Below are 12,320 nucleotides of genomic sequence, written 5' to 3'. Positions count from 1 at the left end.
AAAAAATACAATTAGCATTGCACATTGGATCTGAAGCAAAAGAAGTTGAATCTGAGAAGACATGATATGATAATAGTGTATTACCATACAAAGTGACCTGATCAAATTAATCGATATAGCTTCAAGCTATGATTTTGAAGGTTTTTCTGCAAAAACTCTGGCAGCAATGTGTGGCAGCCTATATGAGGAAACAATACTTTCATAATCACTCAGTGCCTCACAAACTAGTCCTTTCAGATTGTGCGTTCAGGATACTGAGGCGCACGCTGCAAAGCCTATTGGATTGACAAGCAACAACTACATACACAATGGATAAGATCGCAGATAACCAGACTTCAGAGCAAGCTTAACTAGACCTGTTTGGAATTCTACAAGCTATTCATAGACAGACACTATAAGAATCTCCAAATAAGACAAAAACAACTGAAAAGAAATCATGTATGAATTTTCTGATAAAGCAATAATTGAATTTACTTGTTGGGAGAATCAGATGTATATAAGTGTGTATCTGAACTCTGAAGTCTGTTTTTAGGACATGACCTGTTATACAAACTTTAGATGCAGAAGCAACATGACAAACTCCCAGACAGGGTGAAAGTTGATATATTTTCTGAAAACAACACTTAAAGAGAGAAATGTAGTTAGTGGAAAGATCTGAACCACCCGCACACAGTATATATAATGATGCTTACATGACTTCGCAATTAAATGAGAGAAATATTTTTATTATATAAGTACAACACTAATATTGACAGTTAAATGAATAATCTCCTTGGATTACTTGTTTCTGGATCAAATATCTAAACGTCCAACTTTGTGGCAACCAATAAAGTAACTTATCGGCTCTGTACTCCTTCATGCAGGATCTGACTAGTTTCATCTGAGTTTCTGGTAGAGATCCCATGATAGTTTCAACTACTTCATCCGTGCTCAGGGACATATCTTTTGCAAAATAGCATATGATTTTAGGCAGATAAATCCTTTTGTCCTTGTTAATGCAAATTGTAGCCCGTATAAACTCCTCTTTTGCTACTTTAAGATCCTGAAATACGTTCTTCGCTGTGTAAACCTGAATCTGCACGTGTCAACATATTGCATTAAAAATGCATACTAGAAATGCGAAGTCCATGAATTTTTTAAACTAATAGCTTGCAGGAACATTACCGCGGGATCAGAAGATGCACCCAAAGACAGCGCAAAGTGAACAAGTGGCTCAGGGTACTCAATCGCATATGTATGTCTACAATTTCCTGTCGCGAACTTTTTTCCTGGAGAAAAGAGCGTCCGTAGCCTCTGCATTCATGTTGTATTAGAGAAAGGATCGAGTCCATAAAACGCATAATTAATAGAATCCAGGGAATGCTACAAAGGTTCCTCCTCCTTTTTAAACAATTATTTTTCCCTATCCCACCCTTTTGTATTTTAATTGTTACTCCTCAGTTTAATTTTGTTTTACCTGTATTGACCAGACACAGAGTTTAAGAAAATAAATAATGAATTTTGAATTTTGTGGTCTTAAATTAAAATATGTCAAATGTACCAAAGAGTCATTCTTTTTTAAACGAACTAAAAAAGAAAATAGGTTAAAAGAATTGAGATGGAGGTTGTAGTTCATACGGGGGAGCCAAACTCATATCAATAGTATCTGAATGTAAAACTTACAAAATATAGATGCGAAACTGCTGGGAAGTGGGAACCACTCAATAAAAAATATGTTGGATAAGACCGTCCTCTTTACAAGCATAATTATGATTTAACAAGCTATACTTGTCTGTTTTTGTTAGCATTTTCTTTCCTTCACAGGAAGATCAGATTATTAAGCAAATAATTTCAAGCATTTCTCTAACTAATATAGCATTGAAGAACAATTCACTAATTAAGAGAATGTAACGCTGGTGCTCCACAAGCAAGTTAGCTAGAAGTGCTAAGAAACCTAGTAAAATAGTTTTATCATGAAATGACGCAGGCATGTCAATCTAGTAATAGGATGCTTCTCGTTTTTGTTTTTTTTTTGAAAAGGTAAGATAATCTTAGAATAGGATTTTACTTAGCATTCAGCATACCGGTGCAGAATAGTGTGGTTGTATCCCTAATATGGAGCTCTGTATGACATAAGCATTTACGCAATGACCACCCACATTATAAGCTGCCTGCAGTAGTTTTATGACAAACTCAGATTTTTTGATACTATATATAAGTAAATGCTTTTTTTTAAAAAAAGATAAGGGCTATTCCTTTTACCTTCAAGATTGAAGAACTTCTGACAGAATTTTGAGTTCCATAGGCTAAATAAGCCTGAAAAGAAGTCATATAGTACCTCATAACAGGCTTCAATAGGATGAATTAAATAGTTAAAAAAGAAAGAGAAACACTGTAGTCCCCATATTAGGAGACCAAATCAAATGCTAGTCTTGAGCAATGAGTGCAAGAATAGCTGATGCTAGTATAAAGTACACTACGTACTTAGCCAATCAAAAGGACGCATAATGCATTTCAGAATGGCACTTCATGTGTGATTATTTGAACAACACATTTAGTCCTAGTATGGTATTGGCGACGAGAAGTATAACTGAGAGTGTCATGACCTCCCAATTAGAGTACGAAACGAATAAATAAAAAGGTTGAAACTTTAAAACAATAGCTCCACCTTGGATGATTTTGTAGTCTGGTAAGCAAAATGTTTTTCATCAATACTGGATAATCCATATCAATTTGTTTCAGGGTAAAACTTTACTAAGCTAATGTTGAAAAGTTATCTTTGAGAAAATCTTACATGCATCACCAGGGCATTGTGAATATTAATCCAGAATGTTAACTTCTCTTCACGCGTCATGTTTCTTGGATCAACCTTTTCAAGGCTCTTAACCAGTGTCCTGCAGAGCATCAACGTAGTAAAAATAAAACTTATATACTACTATATTGAGTATATTCAGATTGTATTGTCATTTCTCCATTTAGAAGTTGCATCTTCTCTTTAGCCTTGATTGGTGGAGAAAGGAGGGAGAAAAGTGACAATTATTTATAAAAACAATTTCTGATGCAGTAGAACTTACCATTTAGATGGAACATTTTACAGCTTTCAAATTAGTATGACAAATTCAAATTGGTGAATTAAGCTTGTCGAACACTTCTTAACATGCTTTTTAATCAAGTCCACACTAGCAGGTATTGAAGATTTTTGTACTCTTTAACTCTATTTGAACTACTTGTGTTTGTTGCAAATAACCTGAACTTATGCAGCATTATTGTGGCATAATTGAAACTATCATCATCTAGACATATCTTCAAAATTTCTATCACTTCAAATTCATACTGCTCAGTGCTCTCCTCATTGTGATGTGAGCTCCAGCTGCCCGAAAGATTTCTCGGAGAAAATGTGCTTGATGATGACAATGACGAAGTAGAAGAAACTGATAATCCCTTTGGAGCAAGAATATTGGGATTGGCAAATTTGCAGTATATACAAGATATGCATTTGACTATTTCTTCAGACAGCCTATCAGGATAACTAAGAAGGTCATCCATGCGAGAGGCAGTGAGGTGATCCGCAAGGCTACGGTGGGCAGAATCCGTTAATTTTTCCTGCAGACCGACACTTTGTTACCAAATTAATGCCTTGAGGAAAGACAAGTGAGACAATTCTAACTGAAAGAAAATACTGATAGTATATATGTCAAAAGTGTAGGAGTTGGATGTATTGACCCTTATAGACGATGAGTTTTTGGCAGTCTGAATCTGATCACTTACACCAGCCAAAGCATGTGCAGCGGAGATTAGATCCGCACACGTATCCATTTCAACATCGGAGTATGATTGGTGTGTTGTACACTGGGTAGGGGAGCTTATCTTGATTTTCTGATTATTTTCCAATACAAGCGGGAGAGCTGTCCGATATAGTGAGAGAAGATATCGTTCCAAACGCATTATCTCAATTTCGAGAGTAGTAATTTCTTTCATCAATTCCATGGAAGACTGCAAGTTGCGCTGAAAAAGGAATTGCCTATTACAGACTCATTCTACAATGTTCCAATATCAGACAAAAAAAATTATGAGGGTTGAAAAATTCTCTGTGAACTTGAAATATCAAAGAGTTTCCTTGAATTAGAATTGCATACAACAAATTAAAGTAGCTAGTCTAATACAGAAATACTAGCAATGTATGTATGTACCTGGAATTTGGGAGTATGATTGGAGTTGGGAGAATGATGGTTATAATGTACTGGTTCCTGTAAGAATCAAAATCTGGTAAATGAAAATAATAATAACAACAATAACAGTAATGTATAGCTTACTAGTGGTGTGGGAGACATATTGAGGACATGAGAGCTCTGAAAGAAGAGTAGTTTTTATTATTAATTAAAAATGGTTAATCAGATGGAGTGAAGGTATATCAATACTGAGGAGCTGCAGGGGCAATCCAATTCCAGCCGACACAATTATATGTAATAATCTTCGACTTCGAGATTGACAAAGAAGATGGAGTAGGGATAGGTAAACCAAATGCATTAAATGCCAACACACTATCATCAATCTTCCTACTCCATTATTACTCCACTCCACTATATATATATATATATGTACTAATTAATTCCACTCTGACCATAGAGAGTAATAGTAAAATAGTAAATTGGCACACCAACACCTATTTTGCTGCTTGACTTTTATGAAATACTTAAGCACTTCAATTTTATTTTTGCCAAAAAATAATCACTCTTTCAACAGAAAGTTTTTGTTTTTTTTCAGAAAAATAAATCATCCCTACTCGTGTAGACTACTAGACTATGATATAAATTATAACAGACCACCAGAAAGCTAGTAGCAGTTATGACGCATAATAAATGAATTAAGAAAGTAATACTAATAAATAACAATACAAGAAGAAAATAAGGTAGAATTGATAAATTAGGTGTACGTATGGCATTAACGAAGTAGCTAGGTATACTTAATTCTAACGAGTTCATTGGGGGGATTCAATTAGCATTCATGATTAATACTGCAGGTGCAGCAGAAATGGGTCCTCCATGTCTGCTTATACTAACCCAACAACTTTTTACTCTTTTTTTATCAACTCCTTTGTGTTTTATTTTTTCTCTCTTTCTCATTTGCATTCGTATGATTGTTCCATGGAATTTAATATTTGGCTTCTTGTGCCTTTGAACTTTTGAGGTACATATTTGGATTTATGGTATAAAATTTTATATAATATATTACCTATTGAATATCGTGATATTTGTAAAAATTGTGTGTTTAATTATGTGCGCAAAAATAGAGATCAATTAAAGTCACCTTATTCCAAATTCCATTGTAGCTGGTTCATGAACAACATAATTCATAATTGTGGATTGTATTAACCTCTCTTTATAAAGAAAAGAAAAAAAAAGTTACTTCAAATAATTTGAGTGTGAAGTTATTAGTAATAGGATGGGTTGATGAATTTTTGACATTAAATACATGCATTTGTACTCACTCCAGTTTACCGTAGCAACTACAGCAATGGTTCATTAGAAAGGGAAATAGGAGAGGTCCTGACTCTTGAGCATTTATTTGTCGGGTCGAGACTTGTACATAATAGAGTAGTAAGCCAATGCAGCAGCTCCCATCTGCTAGGCGCTAGACTTGTACCCACGAAGAAGAATCAACAAAAAACTGTATGTTTTGATTTGTCCAAACACAGATCAATAAGTTTGGAATGGCACGTACTATTGTCATTTTGGCAGTAGAAGAAATACTAGCTGTATTCAAGTCAAACAATACTTAAAATAAAGGAGGCATGAAAAATAGGGAACATTTGTCAACTCTCCTGTACGTCATGTTAGATTAAAAAGTAAATAAGAAAAGTGGAAGTTGATAGAAATCGGACATTATTGTTCTGAACGAAAGTGAAGAGCTTCTCTTATAAATCCGGAGAATACAATTTTTCCTCTTACACATGTACCAACTTTTTTCATTCCCACCTAAACAGTTATTCAATGGAATTGATGGAGGAGAAAGTCGTATGCAGGACTAAGACTGGGCAACGGAACGGGACGTACCGGTACCGTTCCGGTTCGTTCCGGTTCGTCCCGTTTCGGTTGCCTACGGGACGGGCCGGGATATTCTAAACCGGTACACGGAACGGGATGGAACCGTAGTTTCGTACCGGTGTACCGGTACCGGTTCATCCCGGTTCATTCCGGTCCGGTCCGTTCCGGTTCCGGTCCGGTTTATTTAATATATATTAATTTTTTTATATTTTATATTTTATATAATTTATATTTATATTTTTTATAAATTATATTTTAAAATTTAAATTTTTTTCAAAAATCCCGCCCATTTAAATTGTAATTTGTTACAAATTTAAATAAATTAAATTGATATTTTTTAATTTTTGTAATTTAATTTACTTTTTTAAAATTACAAATTTTATTTATTTAATATTTACAAGATACAAGTTATAAATATAACTTATAAAATAAATATAAGTAATAACTTATAAAGTATAAACTTCAAAAGATTTAGATTTTGAAAACTTTATTAGATTTCTTGCAAACTTAACAATAATAAAAAAAAATTAATAAAATATCTTTAAAATAAACTTAAGTTAAAAATTATAGTATAAATTTAAAAACTATTAATTTATACTTAAAAAATAAAAAAAATTATATTTTCGTAATTTAAAAAATATCGTCCCGTTAATTCCGTCCCGTTCCATCCCGGTCCGTTCCAGTTCATTCCGGTTCCGTTCCGGTATATAGTGGAACGGGACGGAACCGATGAACCATCCCGGTAATTCCGGTCCGGTTCATCCCGGTACCGGTCAAAATTCCGGTCAACGGATTCCGGTCCGGTCCGGTACCGGTTCATTCCAATCCGGTGACCCGGTTCCGGTCCGTTGACCAGTCTTATGCAGGACCACGCCAATTGCTATTGGGTGTGAACAAATTACATAACTACAAAATTTGAGCCAAAAACTTAAATTATATTTATTAATTAGCCAACCCCACCACTTTGAACTTTTTGTTCTGTTTTTGGCGATTCCTCATTCCCATTTAATTATATAATTGTAGTGAGCGACGACTTCACACGTTAATTTCTTTCTACTCCATTCCCCTTAAAATCATCATCCATCCATACATTGTCTTGTGATAAAATATACCATGTGACATGTCTCAAAAGATATAAGTAGTTTCATTTTCTATTTACAGATTAAATGGGTGGTCATGTCTTTTCGACAATTTTGATCACCCGAAAGTCAGCAATCGCACAAAAAATATATTATAGATTGTTAATATAATAACTTAATATGACAAGTTTGTTAATCGATCAAATTCAAATGTGAAAAAACAAAATGTATCGTCAAGTGTAGATTTTTTTGGTTAAACTGTACTAATAAGTAATACATGGTTGTTGTTGTTGTACAAGCTAATTAATTAAGTACCATTTACATACAAGGAAATTTAATCGTATATATGTAAAATATATATTTGTTTTGTATTTACTATATATATATATACACATACACGTGTAGAGCGAGAGAAGAGCACTAACTCGCATCGCATGTTTACCGGCAACCAAAAAGAATATATCATTAACTAAAAAAGAACGAACCCTTCTTGAATGGTGATAAGCTTACGGAAGGATCGCACAGCCATCTTTGCCCGGCGTGAAGATAATCGCTGCAATTTTCTGACCGATGCAGATCTCATGGAAATCCCAAGTCCTACGGTAGTGGACTTGTAATAATTATTGGTTTCTTGTTCTAGTGGAAGAAGCATGGGTGAAATTCGGTTCTTACTCGTGATCTTCCTAGACTTTCGGCTTTTGTTTTTGTTGAGCTCTTCCAGAGCAGTGCTAGCCTTTAGGGCAAGAGCTGCCATGTCAGAGGCAGTGAGTGGATATTTAAGCTTGGAGACCGGAAGCATGAAATAGATCTGATTGGGAAGAAGCTGGTATTGGGAATCAAGTGAAGGTATGAAATGGTCAAAGTAAAGACGGTCGGAACTGCATAGGAAGGTGGAAGAGATGTCAGATTGAAGAACTTGAGAGACGTTGATGGGAACGCTATATTGACGGAGCTCTCCACCAATTGAGATGACGTAGCTGGTCAGCTGCTTTTGATCGACGATATTCGAGGAGGAAGACAAGCAAGCACCCATAATAAATGTTTGTGGGTGCAAATGAGGCGGTGACTGACCTTTATATAAACAAAAAAATTTCAATCCCTAGCGTTTTCCTATCTTTTTCTTAAAAGTGTGAGTGGGGTCCACGACGACTCATTCATACAATGACGGAAGTGACGGCGTCATTGCCTGCTGGTCAAGCATAGATTTTTATGCAGTAACACCTTACCCTTGAAACCCAAGCAAATACGTAACCGACTGGACGGTTTTTAATTGTAAAACTTTTTTCTTACGTACAAATCAGTCTATCTATTTTATTCAAATTTTAAGAATAAAAATATATTTAATTAAACCATTTTTAGAAATTAGATCCTCTTATCATTTCAAATGAATTCCATATGTTTTCTTCTATCATTTCAAATTAATTCCAGTTAAAGAATCAGCATCACGTCGATATTGAAACAATTAACAAATATCTAAATTTAAAAATTACATAACGTTGCTGATTAATCATGCACAAATATTGTTGAAAATTTTCCAAAAAAAAAAAAAGAAAGATAATAATTCAATAAAAAAATTATTCTGAAAATAAGTAAATATTATATATAAATAATAGTAGATAAATTAAAATTTTAAATCTTGTTGAGCGTTGTGGTAAAAAATAATTTCAACTATTTCCTCAAATTATCAATGGTTTGTCAAAAGAATAAATGAGAGCATTTATAGTGCTAGAAGGAAATGGCACCATAGTAAGTGGCAATCCAAACAATTACATGCAAAGTGACATATGGAAGCAGAGGTGTAAGAGATGAAATAAAAATCTTGTAATTAAATTAAATCTCATTTCTCCAAGTTATTTTTCCAATGCACTTAAATTATTTTAGCTTTATAAATACATATTTAAAATAAATTCATTTGAAATAAATATTTACTTTTACTTACAAATATAAGGCCAAGTGATTTACATTGACAATTTTTTAGTGGGTTGGATTATTAATAATTTAAACAGATATAGTTTTAATTTTTTACGATTTAGTTTTAAATAAAATTGAATATGGGTTATAAATCAACATTGATTGATTTTTTAAAGAGAAAAAGCTTATAATAAAGTGATTTTTGAGTTAAAAACTAAAATTAAAGATATTATTTCTACTTGGTGTAAACAAGACTCTTTTAACTTAAAGTCCTCTTTTGCCATACAATAGGAGTACAAAAAAAAAAAGTAAAAAGAGAACAAATGGAATCTTGACTTTGCGTAACTACCTAGTGCATGATTGAATTGTCATCATTACATTATAATAATTAGGTATATTAAGGTAAAATGTAAACTAGTTATTAATATACAGTACGGAGTATTTAATTCAGAATTGTTAAAAATTTATAGTGCATCAAATAAATATATGAGGAATAACAAAATATATAGTGATTGAATTGGAGAATTAATTAGTAGTTGGCTCATTTTACTCCAAAACAGTTCAAAAGGAAAGGAAAGAAATCATATTCCATTTTATACAGCTACCATTTGGTGTTCTTTTCAACTCCGCCATTCACATTTGGTATACTCGATCCTGATTGAAGCAGTAAAAAAGTATCATATCAAATTTCAGTTACGTGGCTAAAATGAATTACTCCTGCGCTTAATTTAGGTCAATAATCATGCCTCCTTTTTCCTTTTATAAATTTCTCTACGTTATTTTTGAATTATAAAAGGAAATGAAAATTAACTGTAATTGACCTATGTAATCATTGATGACGACGCTCAATCCTAGTATCTTTGTTCTTTTAATCCTAGTAATATAAAATATGGAGTAATAATTTTCTTCTACTTCTGGATTTTGGGATACTGCACTCTTTTATGAAATATACTTTATTAGTAATTACTGTGATCTAATTTCGCATATACAACCAACCAAACTTATAATAATTATTAATAAGTTGATAAATTAGGGTACATTAATTACTTTGCATATAGGACAAATATGAATCAATCATCAAGGGAGGGTTGGACTTGCAAGATCTACCCCACGATATGCTGCTTGTTCTTGTCCCCTTAATCTTCTCTTCTTTATTATAATATCCTATCCTTCACATGTTAGGTTTAAACAGCCGGTTACAAATTATTAATAAAATATTAGTAATTCTTTTATACATATTCAGGATCATGATCATTAGCTACCGCACAATTTGAATATGCTAATTCATAATAATAACAATCTATCTATCTATCTATATATATATATATAAATCTGAATCAAGAATTGCTGATGTGGTATGCCTCTAAGGGCTGGATTTTTTATTTATTTGTTGTAGATTTTTTGTGTAAAGTTTCTTTTTTCATTTTAAAATATAAAATATTATTAAATATTTTTATAAAATATTAAAGCATAGTATTTAATCACTCCCTCATTAAATCATACATAAAAGCTTCAGTTATCAAATTCTTACCTTAAAAACATTTTTCTTAATTGTAAAATTTAAGAAAATTTATTCTTTACACTTAATTAGAGAATTTGAAAAGTTTTTTAACATTAACTTTTGAATACTATATAAACCATACCATTAGATTGCTACATGTTGGACATGAGATTGTATGTAAAAGATGAAAGTCGGATGAATGTGATGGTGTCGAGATAGCCATGAATATCTGCGCTGCTGATCGACGAAGACGACTGAATATGGAGTTTGAAAACCTCTGAAGCTTTTGCCATTCTTTTGCATTTGTTTATTTACTTTTCTTTTTTTAAATTTAGTTAGTGCTATAATTTATTTTCCTTTTTGATTATTGAGAATCGATCCACTTTTGGAATTGATAGTTGTACTATTTTTTAATTTTTATTGACTAATAAACATTGATAGAACATTTGTGTTTTTTCTTTATAAAAGAAAATATTTTATGTAATATAATTAAAATTTAAGTTTAATTTCCAGTCATTTATTTTGTTATATATTTTAATTTTTTATTTTCTCTAATCTATGACATCTGAAAAAAAATCAAATTTCTCATCATTATTACAATTTATTAATTTTTATTTTTCTTTATCATTACTACAATTTATTATTTTTATTGAAATTCTTTTTTGTACCTTCTATTTTTATAATTTTCTTAAAAGAAATGTATTTAACTCTGATCCTTATTTCCATAATTTAACATTGTACCTTCTATTCCTATTATTTTTTATAAATATGTATGTTTTATTTATGTATCCTTTTATTACCATGAATATGTTCTGCCCATTTTCTCTCAATTAATTTCATTTAATTTGTGGTAAAATGTTGAAAAAAATTAAAATATCTTCTTTTTTATCATTATTAAATTACTATTAGTTAAAATTAAAATACTATTAGTTAATTTTTCTAAATTTTTTCTTTCATTCTCCTAAATTTCTTTCATTTATTAAAAAATAAAACACTTCTTAAATTCTGATAAATTTCTATCACGCTCATTTTTAAAGATTTTTATTTTTTTTGTAATTTATCAAAAATTTATTTATAACTTATTCTTTTTAATTTTTAAACTTCATCTTTTTTTGAGTAGCAGGAGTTTAGTTTATATATATATATATATATATATATATATATATATATATATAAACTACAAAAATAAAAGGTAATAAGCGAAATATAAGGAAGAGAAATATTTAAGAAATATATTTTTATATGTAAGCAAAACGGTAGCTTTTGAATTTCTTATTTTTGGAAAAGTATAACTGATTATTAATTAATAATTGATTTTTTGTTTTTTTGTTTTTCTTTTTTTCCCCTTCATTTACAACTCAATTCTTTAATTATTATACTTCCTCTGTCTGTAATTGTTTGTCATGATTTTTATTTTATCATATTAATATGCAAAAAAATGTAATTTATAGTACTTTTCATATAGTTTTAGAATATCTGATTTTTCTGTTTAAAATATCGAATTAATGTGATCTAATTTACCTTTGTAAAGGAGTATTAAATAAAATGTTAAGAAACTAAAAAGTTATTTTGTTTGATATAAGTTTTAATGATATTCATTACATTAACAACTTTTTATTTTTCTAATTTCTAAAGTAATTAATAATCATATTGATATTAGATATTATAGCCGTATAAATAAAGATAGTTAAAATTTTATAGAAATAATCACTTTAATTTTTTTGTTGTTATGTTTTTGAGAGATATTGTTAGATTATGTAGAAATCATCACATTGATTTATTTATTTTTTTGTTGTTTTTTATTTT

At 31.0% G+C, this 12,320-nt stretch overlaps 2 protein-coding genes across 7 annotated transcripts; both read right to left on the bottom strand.

Moving 5' to 3' along the window:
• Nucleotides 1–572: 572 nt before the first annotated feature.
• Nucleotides 573–4,806, bottom strand: LOC101248099 (uncharacterized). Of its 6 annotated transcripts, none has more exons than XM_069297497.1 (9): nucleotides 4,293–4,806; nucleotides 4,170–4,226; nucleotides 3,748–3,984; nucleotides 3,227–3,582; nucleotides 2,774–2,873; nucleotides 2,242–2,295; nucleotides 2,064–2,150; nucleotides 1,165–1,293; nucleotides 573–1,075 (listed from the first exon to the last, which is right to left on the bottom strand). In XM_069297497.1, exons 1-9 carry the CDS (start codon nucleotides 4,308–4,310, stop codon nucleotides 743–745), a joined length of 1,371 nt encoding a protein of 456 aa, XP_069153598.1. In that variant the 5' UTR covers nucleotides 4,311–4,806; the 3' UTR covers nucleotides 573–742. The 6 variants fall into 6 exon arrangements, with proteins under 6 accessions (XP_069153598.1, XP_069153599.1, XP_069153602.1 ...); XM_069297498.1 differs by having other exon boundaries at nucleotides 3,703–3,984; nucleotides 4,398–4,760; XM_069297501.1 differs by having other exon boundaries at nucleotides 4,398–4,656.
• A 2,524-nt stretch (nucleotides 4,807–7,330) lies between these two features.
• On the bottom strand, nucleotides 7,331–8,164 carry LOC101247521 (uncharacterized). The gene has a single exon (XM_004238427.5). It carries the CDS (start codon nucleotides 8,133–8,135, stop codon nucleotides 7,572–7,574), a length of 564 nt encoding a protein of 187 aa, XP_004238475.2. The 5' UTR covers nucleotides 8,136–8,164; the 3' UTR covers nucleotides 7,331–7,571.
• Between the last annotated feature and the right edge of the window lie 4,156 nt (nucleotides 8,165–12,320).

Source organism: Solanum lycopersicum, chromosome 4, assembly GCF_036512215.1.
Source record: "Solanum lycopersicum chromosome 4, SLM_r2.1".
Taxonomy (NCBI): domain Eukaryota; kingdom Viridiplantae; phylum Streptophyta; class Magnoliopsida; order Solanales; family Solanaceae; genus Solanum; species Solanum lycopersicum.
This window is presented reverse-complemented; position numbering and strand designations above follow the sequence as displayed.

Bases quoted from the DNA above. Each gene is read 5' to 3' on its own strand.
- LOC101247521 (XM_004238427.5), bottom strand. From the start codon at position 8,135: ATGGGTGCTTGCTTGTCTTCCTCCTCGAATATCGTCGATCAAAAGCAG.
- LOC101248099 (XM_069297496.1), bottom strand. The intron at 3,583-3,702 runs GTCAATACATCC...GTCGGTCTGCAG, and splicing joins AAAACTCATCGTCTATAAGG to GAAAAATTAACGGATTCTGC. The intron at 1,294-2,063 runs GTATGCTGAATG...ACATGAATGCAG, and splicing joins AACCACACTATTCTGCACCG to AGGCTACGGACGCTCTTTTC.